The sequence below is a fragment of the Rhipicephalus microplus genome, chromosome 5 (genome assembly GCF_043290135.1).
Source record: "Rhipicephalus microplus isolate Deutch F79 chromosome 5, USDA_Rmic, whole genome shotgun sequence".
Lineage (NCBI taxonomy): Eukaryota > Metazoa > Arthropoda > Arachnida > Ixodida > Ixodidae > Rhipicephalus > Rhipicephalus microplus.
Genome location: NC_134704.1, coordinates 23,234,467 through 23,259,824, shown reverse-complemented (window position 1 = coordinate 23,259,824; position 25,358 = coordinate 23,234,467). Strand labels below are relative to the sequence as shown.

General features: G+C 46.7%; 2 protein-coding genes and 2 non-coding genes across 4 annotated transcripts in view; 3 read left to right on the top strand and 1 right to left on the bottom strand.

The window, feature by feature from the left end:
• LOC119174888 (transmembrane protein 39A-A) overlaps positions 1-20,915 on the bottom strand; it is a 65,189-nt gene extending 44,274 nt beyond the window's left edge. Inside the window, exon 1 of the mRNA XM_075894993.1 lies at positions 20,662-20,915. Within this exon, the coding sequence (XP_075751108.1) occupies positions 20,662-20,891 (230 nt within the window). The 5' untranslated portion in view covers positions 20,892-20,915. The remainder of the gene's footprint in view (positions 1-20,661) is intronic.
• On the top strand, positions 2,269-2,341 carry TRNAV-AAC (transfer RNA valine (anticodon AAC)). The gene has a single exon. It is a non-coding gene; the product is annotated as a tRNA-Val (tRNA).
• TRNAV-AAC (transfer RNA valine (anticodon AAC)) lies at positions 3,652-3,724 on the top strand. Its single transcript has one exon. It is a non-coding gene; the product is annotated as a tRNA-Val (tRNA).
• A 259-nt stretch (positions 20,916-21,174) lies between the features above and the next one.
• LOC119174889 (tyrosyl-DNA phosphodiesterase 2) lies at positions 21,175-25,271 on the top strand. Its single transcript, XM_075894977.1, has 6 exons — positions 21,175-21,425; positions 21,926-22,020; positions 22,325-22,522; positions 22,764-22,974; positions 23,247-23,417; positions 24,749-25,271. The coding sequence occupies exons 1-6, from the start codon at positions 21,288-21,290 to the stop codon at positions 25,031-25,033; spliced, it is 1,098 nt and encodes a 365-aa protein (XP_075751092.1). The 5' UTR covers positions 21,175-21,287; the 3' UTR covers positions 25,034-25,271.
• The last annotated feature ends 87 nt before the right edge of the window (positions 25,272-25,358 follow it).

Below are 25,358 nucleotides of genomic sequence, written 5' to 3'. Positions count from 1 at the left end.
GGCCAAAGTACTCCAGTTTTCTACTAAAAGGTCAAGGCGCTTCAAGCAACGTTGTGTGCACTTCTTTTTCTCTCCTCTTTCTGTGAGAATGAGTAAGGGCAACTCGTGCAAAAAGGAGAGAGAAAGAGAGAGAACATCTCGTCACCGTTGCATTCGTTAAAAGTTCCTCCTCTCTTCCGAAACACCCATTTGCCTGCTTTCTGCAGCGACCTCGCGGACTTGTAGAGGGTGTGACGGCATGAACTCAGTGTCTCGCCGTGTACTACCCTCCGACAACGGGTCGCGAAGGACGGGGGGGTGGCTCGGAATCAGAGCAGACGTCGGAAGCGAAGTGGCGTCGAGAAGCTCGGAGCGACCGACGGCGCGACCTGGTAACCGAATCAAGGCCTCCCAGCGAGCATTGTGGCCCGCGCGGGCGAATCTGGATCAGGCCGGCCGAGCAGCGGTCGCCGTCCAAGGCTGCTCGCCGGTCGCCGGGGTGCATTTCGGGGTCACCCGCGGGCCGCAGGTGCCGAGACGCCACCCCAGAGGCGGCCGAGTACCGCTTCGTGCCTCATTGTGTGTCGGCCTCGAAACCGAGAGCCCCCCCCCCCCCCCCTCACCGCGCCCGACGTCACGAATGCAAAGTCGGGTCGAATTTCCCAAGGCAACTTTGCACAAAGGGGATCATTGGGGCACGTGCAGTTCCTTCGAGGAGCCAGTCGAGCCCCTGACGGTGAAAGGGAGGGGGGGGGGGGGGTGTACTGAAAAAAACACTGTGTGATGGTGCCTCCGGGCGCCTTCCGTGGCACTGAGAGTACTAATCCTTTGTTGTGTGAGGCAAAAACCCGCCTGAAGGTATGCTTATCCTTACAACGACCTAAATGATTTTAAAAGTTGTTAATAAACGTTAGTACACTTATTTATAAAAAATCATTTTGGTCAGTCTCCGGATCATTTCTTTTAATAAATTGACAGCTACGCTGTCACTTTCTCATTGTTAGTAATATCACTTGCTGGCAGGACGCAGCCAGGCTTTTTTTTTATTTTTCTTGTTTTGCTGGCTTGGTATTCAACGACGACTTTCTGGATTGGTTGAGAATGAGGGCGGTGGCGTAGCATGGGAGAGACACACCAGGACCATCCCGTGCTATCCCCCCTCCCCCACTCTAAATTTGTTTTTTTTTTGTTTTTGTTTTCCATCGCACACAGAGCCCGAAATGAAATGAAGCTCGACCACATCTGCCGGACCAGCCACCACTTCAGATCAAAAAACGGCAGTCAAAATTTTCGTATGATGACCCCCTCATGGCGTCGTCATACGTTGCTGGAAGGTACCAGCTACAAAAAAAAAAGAACATGGACACACAAACACACACACACAAAGGAATGATGAAGCAATGGTGTTACCTTGTTGCACTGCGCTTGCATAAGAAAATTTAAGAACAAAATCAACTACGTAGCATCGATATTAGCGCTTGATCTATCTACGGCATCAGTTTTTATTTATCAATCAATTTATTGAACTAGTTACGAAAACACCACCTTTGCTAAGCTTTTCCTTTCTTTTGTAGCGTACCTTACATGCTGGCAGTATACGCGATCAATGAACATACGTCGACTTCCTTAAGTTGAATACGTGCCAGCTCGCCCCTGCAACAAATTTCACAAAAAAATGCATTTTTTTCTTTATCTGTATAATTAAATAGTTTATATAATATTTCACTTTCTCCTCAGTTTTTGCTTACGACACGCGCCTTGCTCTGTTCAGTGACGTTTAGTTATGTTCACAGTTTTTTTTTTCACATAAAAAGAAAATAGACATCAAAGCAGCAGTTTCGATTATGCTTTTTTTTTTTTTGCAAAAAATCATTCCGCGATTGTGGCTCTACAAGCTCTATAGCATTTATGACTACATTTGATTTGTTTTTTTTTATTTCTGTGTACCAAAAAAACTTTTTCGCTGTTGTAAAGTTAATACGCAATCCACATCGAGCTTATAAAGGCGGGGAAAACTATATCATGGAGGCCACGTGAAACAGAAATCCATGCAGCTTATTTTGTCGCATTCAAAATTACCGCCTAATAACGCTTCAAAAAGCTGACACTAGATGGCGCAACCATCACAAACAAGCCAGCTTTTTTTTTACTGTAAAAATTGCAAACGCCGATAAGTCAGCAACGCATTCTCGTCGGAAAACAAGCACAGAAATCATATGTTCCCAAAACAAAAAAAAGCAGGAAAATAATGTGCCTTTATGTTACATCTTTGAATCGCCCAAGCCAGCTGTTCTTGTGGTGTAGTGGTTATCACATCCGCCTAACACGCGGAAGGTCCCAGGTTCGATCCCTGGCAGGAACACATTTTTTTTTTTTGTAAGCAAGCGTAAAATTAATGCGTATCGGTATCATACGGTAAGCCTTTTATAAATAAACATACTCATGGAGCGCGATTAAATGTCGGCAAGTATACCTGGTTCTAAATGCTAAGAATTACACCCCAAGATTTTATCCTTTTAATTTCGCAGTTAGCATGTTGGATTAACGACTAGAACGTTCTGACGAATATATTTATTATTCATCAATTACATTTATGCCAAACATCGAGATGGAAAGTTATTCAGCAAAATGCTCAAGCACTCACCAGTGACACCGATGTGGTTGAGTCAAAATATTTGACTTTATCAGATTGTTAAGCATCCCTGCGAATTGGATATTATGGGAACGTACCATGAATTCTTTTAGCGGGACGGCTCAGTGCTCTCCCATAGTTGAGTACGAAGTACTCGAAATCGTTAAACATTTTTGCTAAACACATTAGCTGCGGCTTCATTAATTGAGAGGCCCAAGGGACGGCTTTCAGCTCTCCCATAGCAGAGTACCAAGTACGCTAAATCGTTAACAACTTCCTCTAAACACACAGACCTCAATGGAAATAACCAATCAATCAATGGAAATGGTTAACCGCGACAGCTTGTGGCTCTACTATAGTAGTGTGGCAGTTTCGGCTAGTTGGTATGACACGACGATAGTTATAGCGCGAGAACAGAACGACGACAAAAGGACAAGATGTGAGAGGGAAAGGGCAGTCCTGACTTTTTTTTTTGTTTCCAGTAATAATTACTATCATTACAAGAGGCCCGTCTCAGCATATGTTCTGTTAACTTGCGCTCAAAGTGGTGCCCCTCATTTGTCTCAACAGGAGATAGGAGTTGGATTACATGCACTTAATGGTGCGGGTGGGAGTGCTGACAAGCTTCAAGGCGCGGGGGGGGAGGGGGGGGACATTGCCGCTACTACTCCTCTTTATGGATCCGCCACTGGGATGGCTTAGCGCTCTGCGCCAATAAACCCCATAGTGCCTTTTTCCCACATGGGTTGGGGGATGGGGGTGGCACCTACCCAAGACGTGGCGGGGGGGGGGGGGGACGAGCGCAAAGCTTGCCCATCATTGACTTATTAGGGGAGGACTCTGCGATGACATTTGCCCCCCTCCCCCGAAGGAGAACCTTGTGCACGCTTATGTATGTATTTAAAATCAGAGCACATTGCTCTAAAGAGGGTGGCCCTAAGCTTGAACGCCACGTCGATAGATTAGTCCTCTATCGTTTTTGGATATTCGAGAGAGCTGCAGCTCACAACACATCTGTTGCGAGTGCCCTCACCCTCAACGTGCTTGTGGTGTAGTGGTTATCACATCCGCCTAACACGCGGAAGGTCCCAGGTTCGATCCCTGGCAGGCACATCTTTTTTTTTTGCATCAATTTTTTTTATCAGCGGAGATATATACTACCATTTCAATTCTCGCGACGAGTACACCATGAAAAGAAATCAAAGAGAGAACATACAAGTCAATTATCGATTTGAGATTGAATACAATTTTACGTTTCAAAACGTTTTAAATATTCCTGGTCGCGTCATATTTGTTACTTTTGCATTTATTTATTGTTCATTAAAATGTGCCAGCATTTATATTCCTTACTAATAATTCATATTGCGATATTTTATCTCTGTATATCTTGTTTATTTGCCCTTGTTTCGTTTGGTTTTCTTGGTTTTTTTTTCTTCTTCTTCTTTTTGCTGTTAATTTCGCCCACAAACTGTACCCTGAAATCGCACACGTACGCGAGGCGTACCAAAGAACCACGGGACCTATAGATTACGAATAAAAAATGCATTCGATACGGCACTCCGCCGTTTCTCATCGCTCAACACAGGTCACACCTATTCTCGACGCAATCGCAAAGCGCGGAATGAACATTCATGCCGAGTCCGCTTTGGTGGAACAGTATTGTTACGGTGCTCGGCTGCTGATGCGACGGTCATAGAGTTTCTCAAAATTAACTAGAGGGCACTCTGGCGCTGCGATCGTTCAGCGACCATGGGAATGATGGGTAGTACACACATTTGTCCAGTCTTCGTATTTGCGGGCGGCGAATCGTACTTGCGGCTTCGTTTATTGCTGGTTACGGTTCGTTTTGAAAGAAAGATTCAACCCTTTTCAACTTTGTGACCCGATTTGGAAAGGTAAGTTTAAAAGAATAAAATGGTGAAGCGCAACCGCTGAAAATTTGCTGATTTTTGTTTCGTGAGAAAACAGCTTCAAGCCACACGAACACACACGGAGCCAGAAGCAGGCCAGAAGTACGAAGGTTATACAAATGTGTGTACTACCCATCATTCCCATGCTCGCTGAAGCGCCGTGTGTTGCAGCTCCCATAGACACTAGCGCCAGAGTTCCCTCTAGTGTATATCAAGGAACTCTATATGCCGACGGTTACGGGTTCGATTCCAGCCGCGTGGCTCAGAATGGCGGGGACCTGTGTACTCTGCGGTGTAAGGCCACGTTGAAAGACACCGTATGCTTGACACTTCCGGAGCCCTCCAAAGTGCCGCCCCTCGTAATTATGTCGCGATTATGGGACGTAACATCTGCCATGTTATCGTTGCTGTTATTAACGTTTACGCCGACACACAAAGAACAAGCAATGATTTGCTCTAGCTGTCAGACAGCTTACATGACGATTGTTACGGCAGCTCAACAAATTGCGCACATAAAAAAAAAAGAAGCTGGCCGAAGTGAGCTCTCAAATAATGGGTTGCTAAGACGCGCCAATTTAATAGAAAGTTTTAAGGATATATATGTTGTGCTACACACTGTACACCTAAGCTTATAATTTTCTTATGACGGTTTTCCGTCCTTACTTTTTTTTTTTATCGTGAACTAACTTTGGTGATCGATTATATGCGATGCAAGAAGTCGGCTTCGTCTACACCGTTTGAAACCGCAATCTCGAGCTCAAATTATCTGGGGTATCTGTAAATTCTTTTAAAATTAGGCAAGCTTTCTGAAAACGAAGTGCGCAAATGGTAACAGACCTATTCGAGCATAGACTGTACCGGTCATACTAAAATAAAAAAAAAATTAAAATAAATGGCAGAGATATACGTGTAGTTGTCCTGCCGACAAAAGACCCACACAAATAAAAACTTATCCACATAGGGAAGAAAACAGAAAAAAAATATCAGTAACAGCAGCAGCAACAACAACGGCAATTAATCGATCACTTCATAGTAATAACAATAGGTGACAATAAATTTGTCTTTATATGTCCGACACATCAACAGAAAAAAATGACCCGATTTTAGAAGCTACGAAAGTGTAGCTTGAATGCACCTGAGGTCCAACATATGCGTGCTACGCACGTCGCGGAGAAACAATAATGCAGTCAACAATCAAAATGAGACCACATCACTGCCACTGCTCCTTGCACTCTCCGTTAATATATATATATATATATATATATATATATATATATATATATATATATATATATATATAAATATAAAGGAAAGAAATGTATACCTAAGGGCTCGTTTTTCCGTGTTTTTAACACAATATTAATGAGATATAACAGACAGTAATGCCAAGGAATGTACAGAAGAAGTTATGCTCACAGTTGGTAATTTTTTCATCCACTTTTCTTTCTTCTTATTTATATTCCATTGATTTTAATAACTTCCCCTGTACATTCCTTGGCATTACTGACTGTTATATCTCATATATATATATATATATATATATATATATATATATATATATATATATATATATATATATATATATATATATATATATATATATATATATATATATATATATATATATATATATATATATATATATATACAAGGCCAACTATATTCGAGATAATCGCAGCAGAGTCCCCCCTTAAAAGGAGAACACTTCCAGGAGAAGAAAGAGTCATTGGAGCGCTGACAACTTCGTGCCCTTCAATAGCGCAGGCGTACGTCGTGTCCAAGTTCCAACACCGGTAAAGCGCCCGGCAACGAGGTGTTCCCCAGCAGCAGGAGAAAGAGGGAGGTTGACGCGGAGAGAGGGGAGTCCTCGAGATCCCGGTCAAGGTTCCCGCAGCGCGGAAGCGCGAAAGGCTCGTTCCGGCGGGCCCGGAAACTGGCGCGTGCTTGCCCCGTTCAGGGTCGCCCGCGCTCGGAAAGGCTCTGCGGGCCGAGGTCAAGGTCTGCGAGACACCTGCGAATCACCCCTCTCGGCACGACGCGGCACCCTTCACCAGCCAGCTTCTCCCCCACTTTCACTCGCACCCCACCCCCTGCGCACTTGGCGACACCCCCACCGTTGAGAGTGGACTCGTCCGGTGTTCCCTCGTGTGACGCCTCCTCCGACCGTCAGGGAGGGAAATTAAGGGGCGGCGAGGTTTTTTTCTGGGGGGGGGGGGGGGGTGGCCTCCCCATAAAGGGCAATTTTCACTCTCTGGAGCTATGGTGTTTATTTTGCTTTCGTGCCTGCTCCCAGGCGAAGCGTACATCTCAGAAGCGCCTCTGCACCCTCTCTTACTATCTCTCCACATTTGAACATTGACAAAAGTTAGTGTTATGCAGCATAGCAAATAAGCAAGAACTGGGGGCGTGAGTAGCGGTTCCAATTCCATTGGGCCTGTTCGTGCTTACTTTTGAGTGCGTCCACGTATTCCTTTCGAGAGAAGTCATAACATTTAGACCCCCCCCCCCCCCCCCCTGCTTATTAACAAATGCGACTGTGTTGTATTGAAGGTTAGATGACTTACTTGGAAGGTACCCCTCTCGATAGGAAGCATTACCACTTAGCACAGTGCACAACCAATTCGTTAATTATGATGAAGACTTAAAACTTTTCAAGATTAACTAACTAAAAGGCTGAAATAAGTGGAGCACTAGCCGCCGACTTTGTTTCATATACATGGTCATGCATTGCCGGCGAATGTTGTAATGCTTGGGTTTCATTTTGAGGCACGACCACTCAAAGGTAGATATGGCTGAGTGATTTCACCATAAAATCGCAACAATTAACTTGCGAAACACGAGCTGATTATACATAATTTACGGTAACCGAAATGCATCAGTTAATGATCTCCGGTGTCACGTATGAGCATGTTTGGCTCGTAGCAAAGCACGTGGGACCAGTTTCCTGTTTTAATTGCCTCAATTAATTAGACGCTAAGCCATTTTCATTTTCGGCATCAACCACTGCGTGCGATTCATAAGAGAACGCAATTGTAATGGCATATATATTATTTCGGTGAACGTGTTCAGTGTGTTATCAACGCGTTTTAAATTGCTGGCGTGGCATTCGCATTGCGACCGATTGCCTATCACGAGGTGCTCTCTAGCAAAAAAAAAAAAAAAAAGCCACCTTCTTGAGTCGACGTGGTGTTTATTTGCATTGTTGCTTCACAATGCATCACAGTGGTCGAGTTGCACGTTCGACAAGGAAGCCAGAGACGCTCTCACACAAAACGCCACTGAGGCGATACCTTTTGTCAAAGTGCCCTTACCACGGCCGTCTGCGGCCAGCGAGTACGTTGCCTCGTTCGGTAGTTCAACCAATCTCCGCTTCGGGTTGTACGTTCTGCGGATAAACGTACACGCTGACGTGCCCAAGGACTCGTTGGGTTCATTTTTTTTTTTTTCGAATACAGAACACAAAGCTATAGGAGCCTCACAACTGGTCACACGTTCGGTTCCTTCCCCGCGAGCACTAACGCATCGAACTCCGGGAGCATCCTTAACGCGGGAGCGCCGAGAGCGGTGTCAGTGTTTTGCGGAGCAACCACCAGGGCGGCGCAGGCGGCGCGTTTCTATGGAAACTGTTCCTTTCCAGCTGGAAAGGATGATGCAGCCAGTCGCCACGTGCCGGTGGGCCACTCCCCCCGCCAGCAGAGCCGGCGGTACCGCTCAGCATCGGCCGCACGAGTCGGTGACCTACTACTCCTGGCGCGGTCTTGTTCGAACGCGATTTTTTTCCACCGGCGCGTTACGATTGGCGGCCGACAGTTGGCTGTGTGTTCCTTTTTTTTTTTCCGCAAAGGGGAGAGTGAGCAGCGGGGGGGAGTTTGCGCGGCCGCTAAAGCAGCTAAAATGCGTGGACTCGTCCGAATCACCGTGTTCACCCCTTGGAAGAGGACGAGTCTATGTTGCGTGCTGGTTTGTGTGTACAACGAGAGGAGGAAACGAATGGCAGGGAGGATGTACCTTGAAAACGGGGGACGTCGGCCGAGTGGCGACTATTATTATTACTTGTTTAGACGGTCGACCTCCAGATGGACGTTTCCTGCTTGTTTATTATTCCCAGCTCAAGGTGACTATGGGCAGCGCTCGACGAATCGAGATTGATGGCGAGCGTGGTTTCGATCGCGGAGCTTTTCCCAGAATAAAGCGATATTTCCGGACACGCTGCCTGCACTTGACCTTTCTTCCCAGTCTAGATGAAGGCCGGCGCGCAAGCTGTCTGAGATCGCTCCGTCGGTGACATTATTTTTATTTTGTACTGAACACGACGAGAACAGACGTGGGTAAGATGATGGCATTGACGTTACATAAGATGAAAATGTTCTTCAAGCAGCAGTTTTTTTCCTTGTGAAAGCACAACGCCATCATTACTGTGTTAGTACACCAGCCAGCCTAGCAACAGTGATATCATGGTGATGGCGAATATTTTTTTTTTTTTCAGATAAATGGCACGTTATCGAATACATGTAAACCAAATATAAACTTCACGCATTTTCAGGAACCAAGAGGTAACCTTCACAAGTAAAGAAAGCTTTCTCCCGTACAAGGCCACCGCATGCCACGACGAACGCTTCAGCCTTGTACGATGGCTGCCAAGTGGGCGCCGATCGAGGAGCATTGGCTGTGGCCGTCACAAAGCCCAGCCTGACCTTGCTTACCAAGCGCACGTTCTGCGCGCATACAAAGACGACAAAAGAGTCGCTCGGTCAAGGTTTGCCCTCGTACACTGCGCATCGCATACGACTCGTTCAAAAAGAGAAAAAAATCACGCAAAGTATGGCGGCATAAAGCACATATGTACAGGTAGGGCACCCTAGTACAGGTGCCAACTGCCGCAGAAGTCGACGAGGTGACGTCGTCGTCTCGCACTTTTTTTGACGTTGAGCGCGTGCTGATGACGACAGAGGCCTCCCTGAGAAGGGAGGGGAGGGGCGGCCTTGGTCGGCCTTGGCAACGCTCATCGCCAAAGGCCAAGGGGAGCGGAGAAGAATAAAATAAGAACAAAAGAAGCGCGGATGGAGAGGGCAAAGCGAGGACTTTCTCTGCCAAGGCCATCGGCCTCTCCGCGCCCAGCGGAGAGAGGAAGCAAGGAAGAGCACGCACGGAAACCTGACATCGACTTTCTCCTCCTGAAGCGCGCGCGGCGCAACAAGTCGACACCACGCGCGCGGGAGCAGCAAAACACAAAAATGACAACAGCCACCTTGACACTGGACGCGGCGTGAAAGTGGGCCAAGTTCACGTCGCACGCATCGGAAAGGAGGCCAGTGCGAATCTGCAAGGAACGCTCCGCCCTGCACAGCCTGTGCTCTCACCGTTTAGCAGCGAGGGAGGGCAGGGAGAGATGTTTCCGGGGCAAGGACAGGGACACAGCTGTTTCTTTCCTCTTATCATTTTTTTCTTTCCACACACGTGCTCCCCCCCCCCCCGCGGCTGCTGCTACGACGTCAGCCAGCTACGTCACTCGACAGCGGGAGAGTCCATTCTCGGGGTTGTAGGAGGGTGGGTATGGGGCATACACGGGGCAAAAAAAAAGCGGGGGCGTGTTTGGTGGTGATGAAAGGGGGTTGTTACGGGTTGCTCGTAGCTGGTTTCGTCACCAGTTGCTGCCCCGAGGCGGGGGAGTGTTTCGCTGGGAGAGCCTGCGTGGCCGGTGTTGGTGCCGGGGAAGAACTGGGGAACGGGTAAGGCACGGCTGGAGCGAACCCCGTTACCGGCGCGACCCAGATTCGGGCGGCCCAAGGTCGGCGAGAGGGAGTTCAAGGGCGCTCGGCTCGCTTCAGGGCTGCGGCGCGCAGCGGTCGAGGTCAGCACGGTCGATAGCGCTTCTCCCGACTCCCGGAGTTGCTCAAGGCTGCCTCAGCTGCTGCCGCCTCGTGCAGCCCACAACCCTCGAGCTGGGGGCCTCTCTCACGGGTGTGGGATAGGAGAGAGGAGGCTCACCTCTCTGCGGTCTGAGCATCTCAGGTTAGGAAACGCGGAGTGCATCTTTTGTGCTCCGGACGAGGCAGGGATTTGAGATTTGTTATTTTGAGAAGAAAATTTGATAAATTGCCTCATCACAGTTTCCCTATGCGCGCGAGTGCGTGAAATCGAATCAAAATGGCTGTGTTTAACTTTACGAAACATGCAGCAAAACGTCTTCAGGGTCAGTGACTGCTCAAGTGTGAGCACGTGTGTAACATTGTAATATGTGTGTACTTGCGTGCGTTTAGCCGGGTTTTTGTAGGAGTACACATTACGGGAAGGGGCGGGGGCAATGCGTTAACATAAGGGGAGGGGTTCCTCCTGGATGAGTTTGCGGTGTAAAAAAGAACTGCCTCATGTGTATGGGCGAGGGGGGTGGAGGTTGACACTGCGAATCGGCTGGGAATCGAACCCGTGGGAATTCTGTTCACTGGGTGGAGCCACAGTGTGTGTGTGTGTGTGTGTGTGTGTGTGTGTGTGTGTGTGTGTGTGTGTGTGTGTGTGTGTGTGTGTGTGTGTGTGTGTGGCGAATCAGTGAGTGTGCACGCGCAGAATAATACACTAGACAGAGAATAGGCGTGGGAAGAAGCCGGCCTGGAGAGCATGGCATTCTATTCTACAGGTGACTAAATAATGCTGCCATGACAGCATAAACTGTTCTGCCAGCAATACTGTTCAAACGGGCAAGCTCCACGAGTTAACTTCGAATGTCTTCTGCAAAATGTGACCGATTTCTGAGATGATTGCACCTATTCGGTAATCTATAAACTCTCACGTATAGAAGCCCCGCTTCGTGTATAGGCCGCTTAATTATCTAGCTGTGACGTACGAGATTGTGAGTGTAGCAGGAACGGCGGCAGGACCTTGTCTCGAGGGGTGCAAACCCGTGTTGCATCGCTGCTGTGGGAGAGGGAGACTGCTGGTGTAGTTTGTTGGGGACAATGGTTGGAGTGACATGAGAGGGGCAATTGCTCCCTTTGCCGACGCCTATTGTGTGTAGTCGATCAGTTATAAGAGCAGCATTCCCGGATGCTTACATACTTACGCGATAAGCCCTGTTTTTAGGGGCGAAGCTCCTTATAGCGGCACCCGTTCGTCCCCCGTAGTATGTAACCAGTATAACATTTTGACCTCCAAGGTGGTGCCGGTGAGAGACTTCTTCTGTGCGTTGTTGAGCAATAAAAAATAGTGCTCAATGTACATGTCAATGGCTGCTAATGGGGAATGAGAGACAGGAGGATTCGGCTTTTAGTTAACGCGCAGGCTGCGATCACCATTAGCAGCCATTGGCATGTACATTGAGCACTATCTGACAAGAAAGGGTTGCTACGTTATACTCGCTGGGTGTAACTTCTTCAGCTTTAAAAAGGTTTAGCGAGCGTTGAGCCGCAGTGCCATGAATACAATGAACTTGTATATACCTTGAATGAACTCGAGGTGGTTAAAAATGGGAAGTAGATACGAAGCGCAAGCCGTAAGAAAGTGTGCGTGTGCCACCTCTCGTTTAGTCCTTGGAATGTCCGCTGGATGGCGGTGCTTCTATATGGGGAATATATGATGAAAAGATGCGAGGTGGTGGTACTTGGAGTGTTCAATAGATGGACGAACGGACACACAGACAGATGCATGGACGGACGCATGAACAGACGCAGGGGCGGCTGCATGGACGAACGCAGGGACGGACGCACGAACAGACGCACGCACGGACGGGCTGATGGACGCATGGACGGTCACACTGACGGACGCATGGACGGACGGAAGCAAGAACGAATGAACGGACGAATTCTTCGCCCCACTCTCCATCATTCATTCCGTGGATATGCTGCCATTTTTTTTTGTCTGTTTTTATATAAAATACAGATTAAAATGAAAATTCTATGATAGTCGGGCACTAGCCGTCTTCGCAAACGAATTCTACACCTATAGGGGGAATAACTGTGCCGCACCTAGAGTTGCATTCAATTAAGTAATTCACAAAATTTCGTTAACTGTTCAATTATTATTACCTTAAGGGCCGTTGCTTGTACGGAAGAGTTGTGGGACGTGACAATTTATGACACGTTCATTTCTTAAAGATCGTGAAAGACTTCAAACCGAAACTGAGCGCACCAGGCCCGCAGGAAGTCTGTCATCCCGGTGATGTCAAACAGGAAGCTCACGTGACCACCTTGAAAAATAAAGGCGCGGTGCGGACAGCAGAACATGGGCACATGTTGTCTGAAATTGGCCGGAAAAACGGCAAGTCACCCATTTATTATATGCACTTCTTATTCTTTACGTCTAGTGTGTAATGCTTATTTGTTTCTTTCGCACTGTGCCCAAGGAAACCGCCCTTTCCACCTTCACGGTACAGCTTGGCGGACGCTACTTCTCGCGGACAAGCGAACGAGCTCTTTGCACAAGCACGGCCGCTCAATAGGCACAAGTTTAACAAATAATTGATTGATTGATATGTGGGGTTTGACGGCCCCAAGGCTACCATATGATTATGAGAGACGCCGTAGTATAGAGGGCTCCGGAAATTTCGACCACCTCCATGGGGTACTTTATAACGTGCACCCAAATACGAACGCACGGGCGTATCTGCAGTATTTTCGCCTCCATCGAAAATGCAGCCGCCGCAGCAGGGATTCGATCCCGCGACCTGTGGGTCAGCAGCCGAGTGCCTTAGCCACTATAGATGCTATAGACGATATAGACAACCGTGGCGGGGCTTCGTCAAATGAACGGATAGGCACTACACACTAAAAGCAAAGAACAAGCTCCACGGCGGTCGCCGGGCGCGAATCCACCTTCTTGCGTATACGCCTCGACTGTCCGACAAATATCCCGGTAACTCACTTTCTCACTCTCTTGTAGTAGATAATCTAGGTATTGTTGGCTGTCTAGGTGTGTTGGTGTATATGCATTGTTGGCTGTCGAGGTGCGTCGGTGTATAGGTATTGTTGGCTACCTGGTTGTGTTGGTGTATAGGCATTGTTGGCTCAGGCACATAACCCCTGTCCACGAATTCGTCTTTGTATACAAAAGTTACTTATAGCAACTCTCGTAGAAGTAACTTCATCAGCCCAGAAGGCTTTGAAAGCTTTGCTGCGCCCTTTGCGGACAACTGGCCTCAGAGACAGACTTTAGTGTCTTATACTCTTTGATGTTGCCTTTCCTCTGTCACTATTTTTTTGTAATTTCGCTCTCTATCTCTCTTCGCAACATTTCTTTTTATCATCTTTTATTCCCCTCATCCCTTTCCCGAGCACAGGGTAGCCAGCCGGTCTAAGAACTGGCTAACCTCCCTGTCCTTCCGCTTAAACTTTCCTCCTCCTCTTCCTCCTTCGTTATGACAACTTTACAGGTTAACGTTCAGCTTTCGTTTTTCATTGTCATTGCGAATAGAACCATTTGAAATTTTGCAGTGCATCCACACGGAGGTAACGCGTGACTAAAAAGGATATCTGTGGCAACTGTTTGTTTGTGTGTCATAACAAATTTTGGCATGAATTAGTTTACCAAGCACCGAATGAGGCTATTACACTTCGCTCCCGCGAAGTGGTAAATCAATGTTGGGAAGCTTAGCTATCCCTACCTGCAAAGAGATATGCCGAAATTTCCATGGAGAGAGAGAGAAGATTTTGAGAAATACTCAAAAACAATTATTGGTGGGTTTGAAAATGTTACACATCATGGACCCTGACCTATACCCAAGTAATCTTTGTCCACATTGTGGGGAAATAGCTTCATTAGAACACATGCTCTGGCAGTGCACCAAATTCACTCATATATCGAACATCACCTCTGCCAGATGGGAGGCGGCAATCCGCAGCTCATCCTTGGCAGATCAGCTCTGGGCTGTCCACCAAGCCCGCGAGGCGGCTGAGGAGCTTGGCATCTCAGCCCCCACATGGGAGCTGCCCGCAACACAGTGATCTGTGTTTTGGAGGACCAAATAAAAGTTTATCCAATCCAATCCAATGGGAGAGGCTGTCATTTTTAATGTGTTCAACGTATCTCGCTTGTGAAACAACATATATGCAAGCGGGAAATATTGAAAGCTGTTATCTCAAAGCTCGTCATAACGGAAGCGCATTTGACAAAAAAAAAAAATACTATTACATACGAAATTTGTTATAAGCGTAAATTTGTAATCCAGCATTTATTGCAGCATAATAAATAAAAAAGGCGTGCGATATTGACACGACTCTTCTTCTTTTGCCTCGTTATGAACGATGATTCGCTGCATCCGTTCACATTGCATACAGGCATGAGTGCAGTTATAATTTGAGCGCGCACAAATTTTCCCAGAATATGCGAACACAGGTGTGATGGATCCGGCAAAAACCAAGTTTAGGCGAAAGAAATAAAGAAAAAAAAAAACTCTGCAGGTCTTGCGTACCACGGCAATCGATGTTACGCGAAGCATGCCGAAAAAAAAAAATCTGACGTGGCGTTTTTTTTTTTTTGAGAGAACATTACGAAATGACATTAAGAATATGTTGTACGCACAAATATTAATGCGATCTAACAGACATTAATGCCAAGGAAAGTATAGGGGATGTTATATGAGGCAATATTAATGAAAACGTGAAGAAAGAAAATCGCATGAAGAAATGGCTTGCCGTGGGCATGATCCAAACCTGTGACCTTCGAATAACGCGTCCAATGCTCTACTAACTGAGCTACCACGGCGGCTATCCCCACATCCGCTTTATTGGGTACATATGTGAATTAAGCATTGGAAGCGTCAACCACTGCTGCCTGTAGCCATGACGGCGAGTGTGCAACACTCTTCATGCCTGTTGGCGTCACGTAACACGTAATCTTATTACTAGCTCGCAGCTAACCAATAATTCCTCGTATACTACCTGAAGGCAACCAGTTTGCCAGAGCAAGACCTTCAAAAAAAAAAAAAAATCGGCAGATCCCAAGTACTTCGGGAATCGACGTCATGAGAAGCATGCGGGGAAAAGTGACCGCGTAGTAATTTTTTTTATTGAGAGACACGTTATAAAATGACGCAAAATATATGTACAATTGTTGCACGCCTATAGAAAAAAAATAGCGAGCACTACAACTACAACTGACCAACAATATGCCTGCATAGGTTTATTTTACAAAGCAGTTTATGAGAGACCTGGCGAACCCCGCCGTGGTGGTGTATATAGTGGTCACCTTGCTATATTGGTTAAGGTACTCGGCTGCTGACCCGCAGGTCGCGGGATCATATCCCGGCTGAGGTGGCTGCATTTTCGGAAGAGGCGAAAAGGCTGTAGGCCCATGTGCTCAGATTTGGGTGCACGTCAAAGAACCCCAGATGGTCCAACTTTCCGGAGCCCTCCACTATATATACGGCGTCTCTCATAATCGTATGGTGGTTTTGGGACGTTAAACACCACATGTCAATCAATCATGAGACATGGCGTACGTGGCTCTATGGTAGAAAACTTGACCGCCACGCAGAATACTTGGGTTAGATTCCTGCCGAGAACATGACATTTATTCTTTGCATTCGCCATATCACCGCTCCCAATGTAAGTTTTTATTACCATTCTTGTAATAAATTACCAACGTCTGTTCTCGCCGTTCCTCCATCGGTATAGATTGTTGTGACCAACGCCAGAGCTGACGAGGGAGCGGCGCTCTTTGAATCCTCAATTTAATTTTATCCGACCGGCCGGCTGCCTATGACCGCCAGGTATTTGTCCCTCCTAGCCGGAGGGTGAGACGTCGTGTCGCCATGACGCCGTAAGCCGTTCGAGAGAGGACAACAAGTGCAGCATCTTCCTTGGAAGAGACCGCGGCGGCCGCCGCAAATCGCCCCGCTAATTAAGCGAGCAGTTCGGCGCACCCTTTGATGTAGGCTGTCATGGGCTTGGGACCCCTCGACTAGCGGCATACACACGACGAAGGAGAGCCCCGCTGGCGCCGCCTTGGAGTGCAGTGATCACGACTCATTGGAAGTTCACGTAGGCCGTGCATAATCGTGCCCCTCGCAAGTTGTGTGTGATCTGTGATTGGACAGTACCATCTGCACGTGTTCCCTGATCTAGGGATCTGGGGAGAACTTACCCTTTATAATGAGCCACCCGGCTCATTCAGAGGAGTGCCATGTAGAGGAACAAGATTCGAGAGTTCGCCATGTAAGAAAGAGCTCGTCATGTACAAGAGCTCGCCATGTACATAATGTAAATAAACCCTCTTCAAGTCTCTATTCCTCCTGTCTCGACAACTTCATCCCGGACCTCTGGTGCCTGCAAAGCCCGGTCGCAACAGGATATAAACTCAATAGCTTGTGTGGCATAGCCGTATTCAAAGACCCGTAGTAAACGGGAACGTGTGTCACACGTGTCTGGAGGAAAGGGTATGACGACATACACGACGGAATTTTCACGTCGCTCATGTTGTGACCAGCCAGACATATATGTCCAACCATTTTATTTTCCTACATACTAATTTTGGCCAACCCCAAGTTAGGGAGGCGATAACGAGAGCATCCAGACGTAGGCGCCGAGATAGATGTGTCCAGTCCGCTAAGGAATGCTTCGTATGTAAAATGATTCATAAAGTTTGCACTGAATCGCTCACAGCTTGGCACAGAGAAGCAGGCGTGCCCATCGCTACCCGTCTTCTCTGTCGACGACACGTCGATGCTCGGTTTCCTCCTCGGGAATGCGCACTTTCTTGAAAGCAATGCTGTAAATCATGGTGGGGTTAGGGGGGGGGGTTCTGCCCCCCCCCCCCTTGTGCTCAGAATGGGAGGGGGACACTCCTTGCAAACGTCACCCTTGGAAATTTCTCTTTTAGACTTCTTGACAGTTACATATATTGCGAGTACTTTTTTTAATGCCCGCTTTACTTCATTTATTCATTATTTTTTTAGTTATTACTGCCGCTCGTTTCAGAAAATACCTAACAGAATAATGCAAATACGCCAGCTAAAAAAACACATATTCATTTTTTTCTTTCAGGTGACTTTATATTTTTATACATGTAAAAGTAAGACCTACAACATTCATGGAAACGACATGGCCACCACAGAGAGGTGTGTGTGTTCCTCCTTGTAATTTTTCTAGATTCACGCCACAGTGTAGGACGTTCCATGACTGTCTCGGCACGATCGGACGCAGTCAGGCTAGAGCGAAAGAAGCGCGCAATGTTTCCCTCGGTGCGTGGGCGTCGGTAGGGTGGGGTGGGGGGGTCAAAAGAGGCACTTGCCCCCCTCAAGCCCCACCAAAATTTTCCCGCACCCAAGTTACACCAGTGCAATAGCCTTCTCCCCCAGCCGCGATGCAACACTGGTTTGCACCCGCCAAGAGAAAATCCTGCCAACGACCAATGCTCTGCAGGCGTGGCTTATCTACTGCGCGTGCGCGGCTTGGTCAGGTGGTGCGGTACACCCTAGCGGTATCTGGCCGTCATGCTCGCTTCCACTTTTTTTTTGCTTCTATTTTATCTTCTCTCAGTTTGCGACCATTACACGCGACGCCATGCGAAACGTCTCTATCGTTACTTTAGAGTAATGGGTTATAATAGATATGAGGTCTCTGTGGTAGACCGTGGTTGGTTTCGCGACTAATATCAGCAAGACGAACTTCTTGTTCCTTTCGTCGAGCATCGTATTCGCGCTGTTCTTCTGGTGTCTCATTTCTATGGTGTACCCACGGCAGTCATAGAACGAACTTAAAATATATATATATATATATATATATATATATATATATATATATATATATATATATATATATATATATATATATATATATATATATATATATATATATATATATATGTATATATATATATATATATATATATATATATATATATATATATATATATATATATATATATATATATATATATATATATATATATATATCAAAGTGCGGGTTATACATGAAGGGAGAAGGAAGGTCAATAAAGCTTCATTTGGGCCTAGTTAGTACAGATCTCTGAATTGTCATTGTGTGTGTGTGTGTGTCGTTTCTTCCCTTTGTGGGGCCTGTTCTGTCCATGGTAGCGCTGTTATAATTTACCAATGTGTGTTTCGTTTCTTTTATCTGTGGGGAGTATTCTGTACGTGCGCTGTTATTTATAATTCAGAAAAGGAAGGGCTGATTGGCGCCATTCGAAGCCCTCGTGTGAAGTGCAAAGCAGATGCAACCTATACATCTCTATCAGGAACGCGTGGGAAGGTGTTCCCATTGTGCACAGTCGCCTGATCATCCATCATGTGGTTGGGGTGCTTGTTTTGTGGTTCTCTTTAATGAAACGAATGCTCAGCTGTATGCTGAATGCAAAGAATGATACGTTGCCTGCTTTCAATTGTTAAATGGTCCCTACACCACCCGGCGGTCGAAACAATGAGCTGTGGCGTTGGAGTTGGGGCGCACCAAGGAGGTTATACTAAATGTAACCTCCTTGGGGCGCACGAGTCTATAGAGCGAACGCGTTCATCGACTCGTCTGTCCACCTTTCCGAATGCCCGTCCTCATCGTCCGAGGTGAAAACGCGAGGAGCACGTGTGCTAGCAGAGAAGCACGCGAACGTTTGCTGGTGGTTTAGGCGCCCTTTAGGGCCTACACGCGCTTCCCGCACAGCCGCAACGCACGTGCCGGGACCCCTACCGCACGCAAACTGGGGAAAAGTAAGCCAATTGGCGACGCTCTTTCACCCTCCGCAGCGTCGCCAATTGGCTTATTTGTCTCCCGCTTGCGTACGGTAGGGGTCCCGGCACGTGCGTTGCGGCTGTGCGGGAAGCGCGTGGAAAGGCCCTTAACCTGGCGTGTTGTGTTAAAATACATGAGGCACACTACGCGATATGAGGGTTTTGTGCTTCCAAGAAATTTTTCGACGAAAAAAAATATATACATAATTGATATAAAATAAATACAGCACCTGCACTGCAAAACGCGTCTGTCATCGAAGGCCAGCACACCATTCTTCGTCAGATTGTGCTTATCTCGTCCGTAATAGGAGCGTTAGGTCGGCTTCATGCATTATTTAACGATGCACGTACTGTGGCGATGCTAAGAGTATATGTCAACGTTCGGCTGCAGTCAACGCCCTTTATTCGTCAAAAGTATAGGTTCTAACCGCTGCCAGTGAAGCGTCAGTGTGTGCATATGGGCACGCGCCACAGACCGCCTATCCACACAAACGCAGCGAAGGCGCTGCCGCGGCATGTAGTTCGACCTTGCAGCGAATGCTTAAATGCCAAGCTATTCAAATATGCGACTTTTGAAAGATAAATGTCAAGGAAGGACACTTGCGAGGGATGCCCCCCCCCCCCCGGCCTGGACATACAGAGGGTGACCCCCCCCCCCCACCGGACTGCCCTCCCGTGCTTAACTCCAGTGTAACAATGAAAATTACGCAAGCTTTGATGACTTGTGCTTTTAAGTTTTCGAAGCCCCCCCCCCCCCCCCCCCACCCCGCCCTAGGATTAGCGTCATCAAAACTAAAAAAAGAAATGTTGCACCATTTATAGAAACTATGTTGTCCCCAAACGATAATTTAGCCATCGGTCTTGCGCGCCTTCCGCAACGCTGCGCACTAATGCATGTAGTCCACAACGAAACGTGTGCCGTATAGCATTCCTGCGAGGAAATTTAAGTAGCGACTACCAAACTTTCAAGCAAAAAGCGCAACAGGCACGACTGATAACGATAAGTTGCGGACAGCGGCGTAGCTACATTTGTTTTTTAGTTGAAGAAAAATAAAAAAGGGGGGAGGGGGGTTCAACAACCCTTGATGCATGTTCCTGCGTGTGTTCCCACTAGTTTACACATATTGGAAAGCTTCGGAGAATTTCATCCCCCCCCCCCCCCCCAGGGCTACGCCACCGTTTGCGGATGATACAACACAATTGGATCAAACTATAATAATAGTCTGGTAGAAGGCCCCGGGCTTAACAAGGAAGTGTACTATATTATACTGGGGAATAAGAGGGAGGGAGAGGGAGGAACTGACGTTTTGCACCTGCCACTCCCAGCTGCGTCCGTGCGTGCATGCCGTAAAATGATCACGGAGAGGGCGTCATTTCCCACTCGTTCCGTTTTCCTGGCTACTACTCCAAAGGCATTAAGCAATCCACAAATTGTGCCGAAACAGCGGAACACTGAAGATGAGACAAACCTGCCTGAAACGGTAGCGCCTCCAGAGAAGATGTCACGACGCGGCGTTCGTACCTTGCACGGTGGTACCAGAGTACTCTGGTGGTACCAGTGGTACTCTGGTGGTACCTTGGTCAACGGAGATGGCCAATGTGAGGACGTCCCCTCCGCACGCTGGTTGAAATCTTCTAGCTGCTCTCGCTTCGATTCTTGTACTACATTCCTACTGCCTTTTCTATGATGTTGACCCATGCTTCCTGCAAGCTTCAGAAAGCTAAACCATTTTTTTTTTTTGTTGCCCTGCCTGGAAACACGAACTTTCAAGTTGTACCGCTCTGAGTGTGCTGTCACATTCCGTAGACCACGGTTTCGGTTCGTCTTGGATAACTCACTTCACTGCAGTGTTCAAAAAACAAAAAAAAGTTACTAAATAATCTTAGTTGTTCAATAAATACTTTCTTGTTTGACAATTATTAAACGAAGTACTGCTCAAGTATGGTACGCATACGCAGCCAAGCCAAAGCAATCCAAAGATCTTTGCTTTTGTGTTTGCGATGTTTGTTACTTGTATCAAAAAGCGCGGCATGAGCCTTTGCACGTCCCTCTTGTGAATTTGCTTGCAAACCTCGCCCCTCTCGTACATTTACTATGAGCAGCTCTGACACCGATGATGACATACCTGACGGCAAGGTCTGCCAGCAGTTATGCGAAGAATTTGCGGCTATAACACAGACTGACACGGCCTGCGCGCAGTTTTATCTCCAAGACAGGTCCTGGAACCTTGAGGTGAACTGTGTTTCTACTCTTATTTCTTCGTTACAGCTTTGCAGAAAAACGACTATCTAGAAATGATATGTTAAAAAAAAAAAAAAAAAAAACGTCGTTTGCATCTGTGGCTGTGGCAAGTCAGCTCGGTTATGATTTTCTAGTGTGTTGTTTTGAGGTCGAAATATTGATCTCATACTTTGCTAGCTCAAGGCAGGGCTCGAATCATGGCAATCTTCAGTTAAATTTGTGCCACACACATTTGCGACACTCTGCGCAGGTGTCTTACATTGCTCAAGTATCGCCGAATACTTCGTACTTTCGTTGCCGCCAAAGGGTACTTCAGAACGACTTAGTTGTCGTTTACAGAGTTCAAGAAAGTTTCTGATTACACATTTTGATTTGCATCGTTACGATCTCACATATATTTAACGCTAGCGGCTGTTGCGTTTGCATGCCGCCGTTGGAGGCCCATGTCAAATCTCAAGCGACCCTCGCTGACGCATATTTTCTCTTTGCAGCGGTCCGTTAACGACTTCTTCGAAGACCGCAAGAACAAAGGTGCTGTCAGGGTATCTGGTGACGACAACCGCGCAGACGTAGTCCTTGTTGTGGAGTAAGTGTGCCTTGCAACATTGAGTGTTATGTTTTGTGCGTGCTGTTCCTCCTTTCATCCTGCTCCTTATTCCGTCGTTCAACGCAGTTCAATGCGTCGTTCAGCAACAACGCATAGCAGGAAAATGTGAATACAATTTTCATATCAGCTAAGGAGCTCAGACCTACTTCATTGACCGTGGAGTTGGTCATGGTCCAGGCATTCTATATAATGAGATAGTGCTAGGCGAAATTGTTAACTGCATGCATGTGTTCACTCTGTCACTGTCGCCACGTCTTGTTTTTTTTTTTTTTTTTTGCTTCAGCGGCAGCCGTCCAAGTCTCGCAGCTGCCGCAACTGCCATATTTGCTGAGGCAGCCACGAGCAACAGGAGTGGGACAAGGGTTTCAAGTGCCACTGCAGATCAGCCCAGCACTTTGAAGCTTATCTCGTGGAACACCGATGGTATCGATGATAAGAACCTGGTGCTCCGGGCAAAGGCAGTCTGTTCCACGATTGAAAGGTAATTTGTCTGTGATTGTTATGGCGAATCTGTGTATTCTGGAATGGTAAGCATCACTTATAGAGCATAGCTGCTTGGTGAAAAGTAATCTAATCACGTGTAAAACTGATGCCCAAGATAGGGCAGGAACAGAGCTAATCCTTTTTACAATCAGATTTTCTTCTACATATTACTTAAAAAATACCCATGGTAGTAGTTGGGAAAAGGATTCTTTACGAAAACATTTTTTTTTCCCCTTTAGTGCTGGCATAGATGTTGCATTTCTTCAAGAAGTGGTACCTGCCTCAGCCGACATCTTCAAGACTCTCCTTCCTGGATACAAGCGCATCGTGGGGAACACCATCGAGTATTTCACAGTCACTCTGCTCAGGAAGGCGACCATTGACTATGAAAGCCATGTCATCTACCCGTTTTCTAACACTGCCATGGGCCGAAATGTGACTTACATTAAGGTGAGGACTGCAGTCTTTAAATTAATCTTATGTTCCTAGTGTTCAGGTGAGGCATTCTTGTAAACCATGGCTGGGATTACGTGATTTCTTTGTCACTGCAATATAAGCAACAACTGAAGATCACTGTTATCTGTAACTATATATTACAAGCATGTAACAAATGCATGCTTATAATGAGTATTGCTGTAACAGATGTTTCAGTATTGATTATGACTTTGCTGTAATTGTTTTTGACTGGACTTCGGTTTCTTGTGTATTCAAACTTGCCTTAGGCATCGTTTGGGGGCTTTCCTATCACACTGATGAACACCCACTTGGAGAGCACTGCCGACTTTGCTGAGCAGCGAACAGTGCAGTTCTACAAATGCCTGAAAAAGTGCATCAAGGAACCTGACGAGAGGACGGTCATCTTTGGTGGCGACCTCAACCTGCGAGACAGTGAGGTATGTCATTTGCTCTGTAGGATGGCGCAGACGACAAACTTTCTCACTGGCTGTATTCTTGAAGTCGCTGTGGTTTTGTGTCATTCACGTGGAGAGGCATTGCACGGTGCACTGCTGCTTGCCATTAAGCTCAATCTGGATCAAATTTCTCAACTGCGATAGGGTGCATTCTGTACTTTACGTTATGGAACCTATCACGACATAAAAATTTGACCCGGTTTATGCCAGAATCACTAAAAAAAAGCGAATTTTAAGGCCTTGTTTGTCTTTGTTACAAGCATTGCGCACTTAACTTGATGGTCCCTGCCGGGGGCATGTTTTCTTTTCGTCCACTTTGCGTTCACCACATTTACATCACAATACCTACAAATAACATTCCCACTACATTGCTTAGCTTTCTCGTCTGTTATAATTAATACAAGTATGAGTCAGTGATTATTTGCCTTGATGTTGCTGTGTCTGTTTCATGGCTTGTGATGCAATCACTTTAGTCTCAGCTGAATCATGTTAAAGGTTGACGTTTGGTGCAGCCAGCTAGCACGTGTGCTTGTGCCTGTTTGATGCGTTTGCTAAGAAATATGAAATAGTTGAAATTAATATGGAGTGACCCAACCTATAAAAAAAAAAATGTCCCACAGCACTCACTGTCCTTATTCAGAAAATTTGCACAATTACTCCGTCCAGTAGCGTCTACCCATTTTCGCGACTTTAACCACTTCCTGCTATTTAGATGGTTCACTTTTTCATACAAACACGTTTGTATTGTTTTTTGGCAAAATACTTGAACGTCCTCGTAAAGTTCTTCATGGATTCCAACGTCGCTGCTCAGCTAAATGTAACTTTTTAGGTAGTAGTAAGGATGAACCTTTTTTCTCTTGAATATATCTACATTAGCCTGCATAAAGTAGTTGCAGTTCATGTACAAAATGGCTAGTGCGACTCATTCACATGTGAACGGCAGGCGTGCCAAAGTTCTGTGGGCGCCCTGCCGCGGTGGTCTAGTGGCTAAGGTACTCGGCTGCTGCACCCGCAGGTCGCGGGATCGAATCTCGGACACGGCTGCTGCATTTCCGATGGAGGCGGAAATGTTGTAGGCCTGTGTGCTCAGATTTGGGTGCACGTTAAAGAACCCGAGGTGGTCGAATTATTCGGAGCCCTCCACTATGACGTCTCTCATAATCGTATGGTGGTTTTGGGATGTTAAACCCCACATATCTATTAGGTTCTGTGGCCGTTCTTTTTTTTTTTTATAAAAAGGTTTTTTAATTGAGTATACATCGTGCCTATGGCAGTTTCAAAATTCAAAATTTTATAAATATGTTCACTTTCAGGTTGAAGACATAGGCGGCCTGCCACAAGGTGTGAAGGACGTCTGGGAATCCTGCGGGCAGCGCAAGGAGGTGCGTTATACGTGGGACATGACGCGCAATGACAACGTTACCTGGAACGGCCGCTTCAAGCCTCGGTGTCGCTTCGACCGTGTGTACATAAGAGCTGCTAAACCTCCTACCATGAAACCAGCATTCTTCGGTATGGTTGGGCTGGAAAGGCTGAAGCCCCACAGATGCTTCCCCAGTGACCACTGGGGTCTACTGTGCCACTTCAAGCTTCTCTAGTCGGGCTGGCATCACATTGCACTTCACCGTGTTCAGTTCGTATGAAAAGGAGGACCCCAACAGTGATGCATCGAGTGCTTTCTTAAAATTTTATTCCTCCTTTCGCTGTTGTCAACTCAGGGCCACAAGATGCATGCCAGTGAGCATGCGAATTCGTCATTGTGCTATGCAAGGCGTGCTTTATCTGCTGTATATAAAAAATTCCGTTTCTAAAATAAAATGTGTGCCTGCCGTTGAATTATGTAGCACTGTGTACAGGTTGCTTCTGTAGCTTGCGAAAGCAAATGTGAACCACTATGAAAAAATTTGAGGTTGAGCTTCAGTG

What these genes read in the sequence shown, in the direction of transcription:
- LOC119174889 (XM_075894977.1), top strand. Translation starts at nt 21,288, where the DNA reads ATGAGCAGCTCTGACACCGATGATGACATACCTGACGGCAAGGTCTGC. An exon ending in GTCTGTTCCACGATTGAAAG is followed by an intron (nt 22,523 to 22,763) that starts GTAATTTGTCTG and finishes TTTCCCCTTTAG; the next exon opens with TGCTGGCATAGATGTTGCAT. An exon ending in TCAACCTGCGAGACAGTGAG is followed by an intron (nt 23,418 to 24,748) that starts GTATGTCATTTG and finishes GTTCACTTTCAG; the next exon opens with GTTGAAGACATAGGCGGCCT.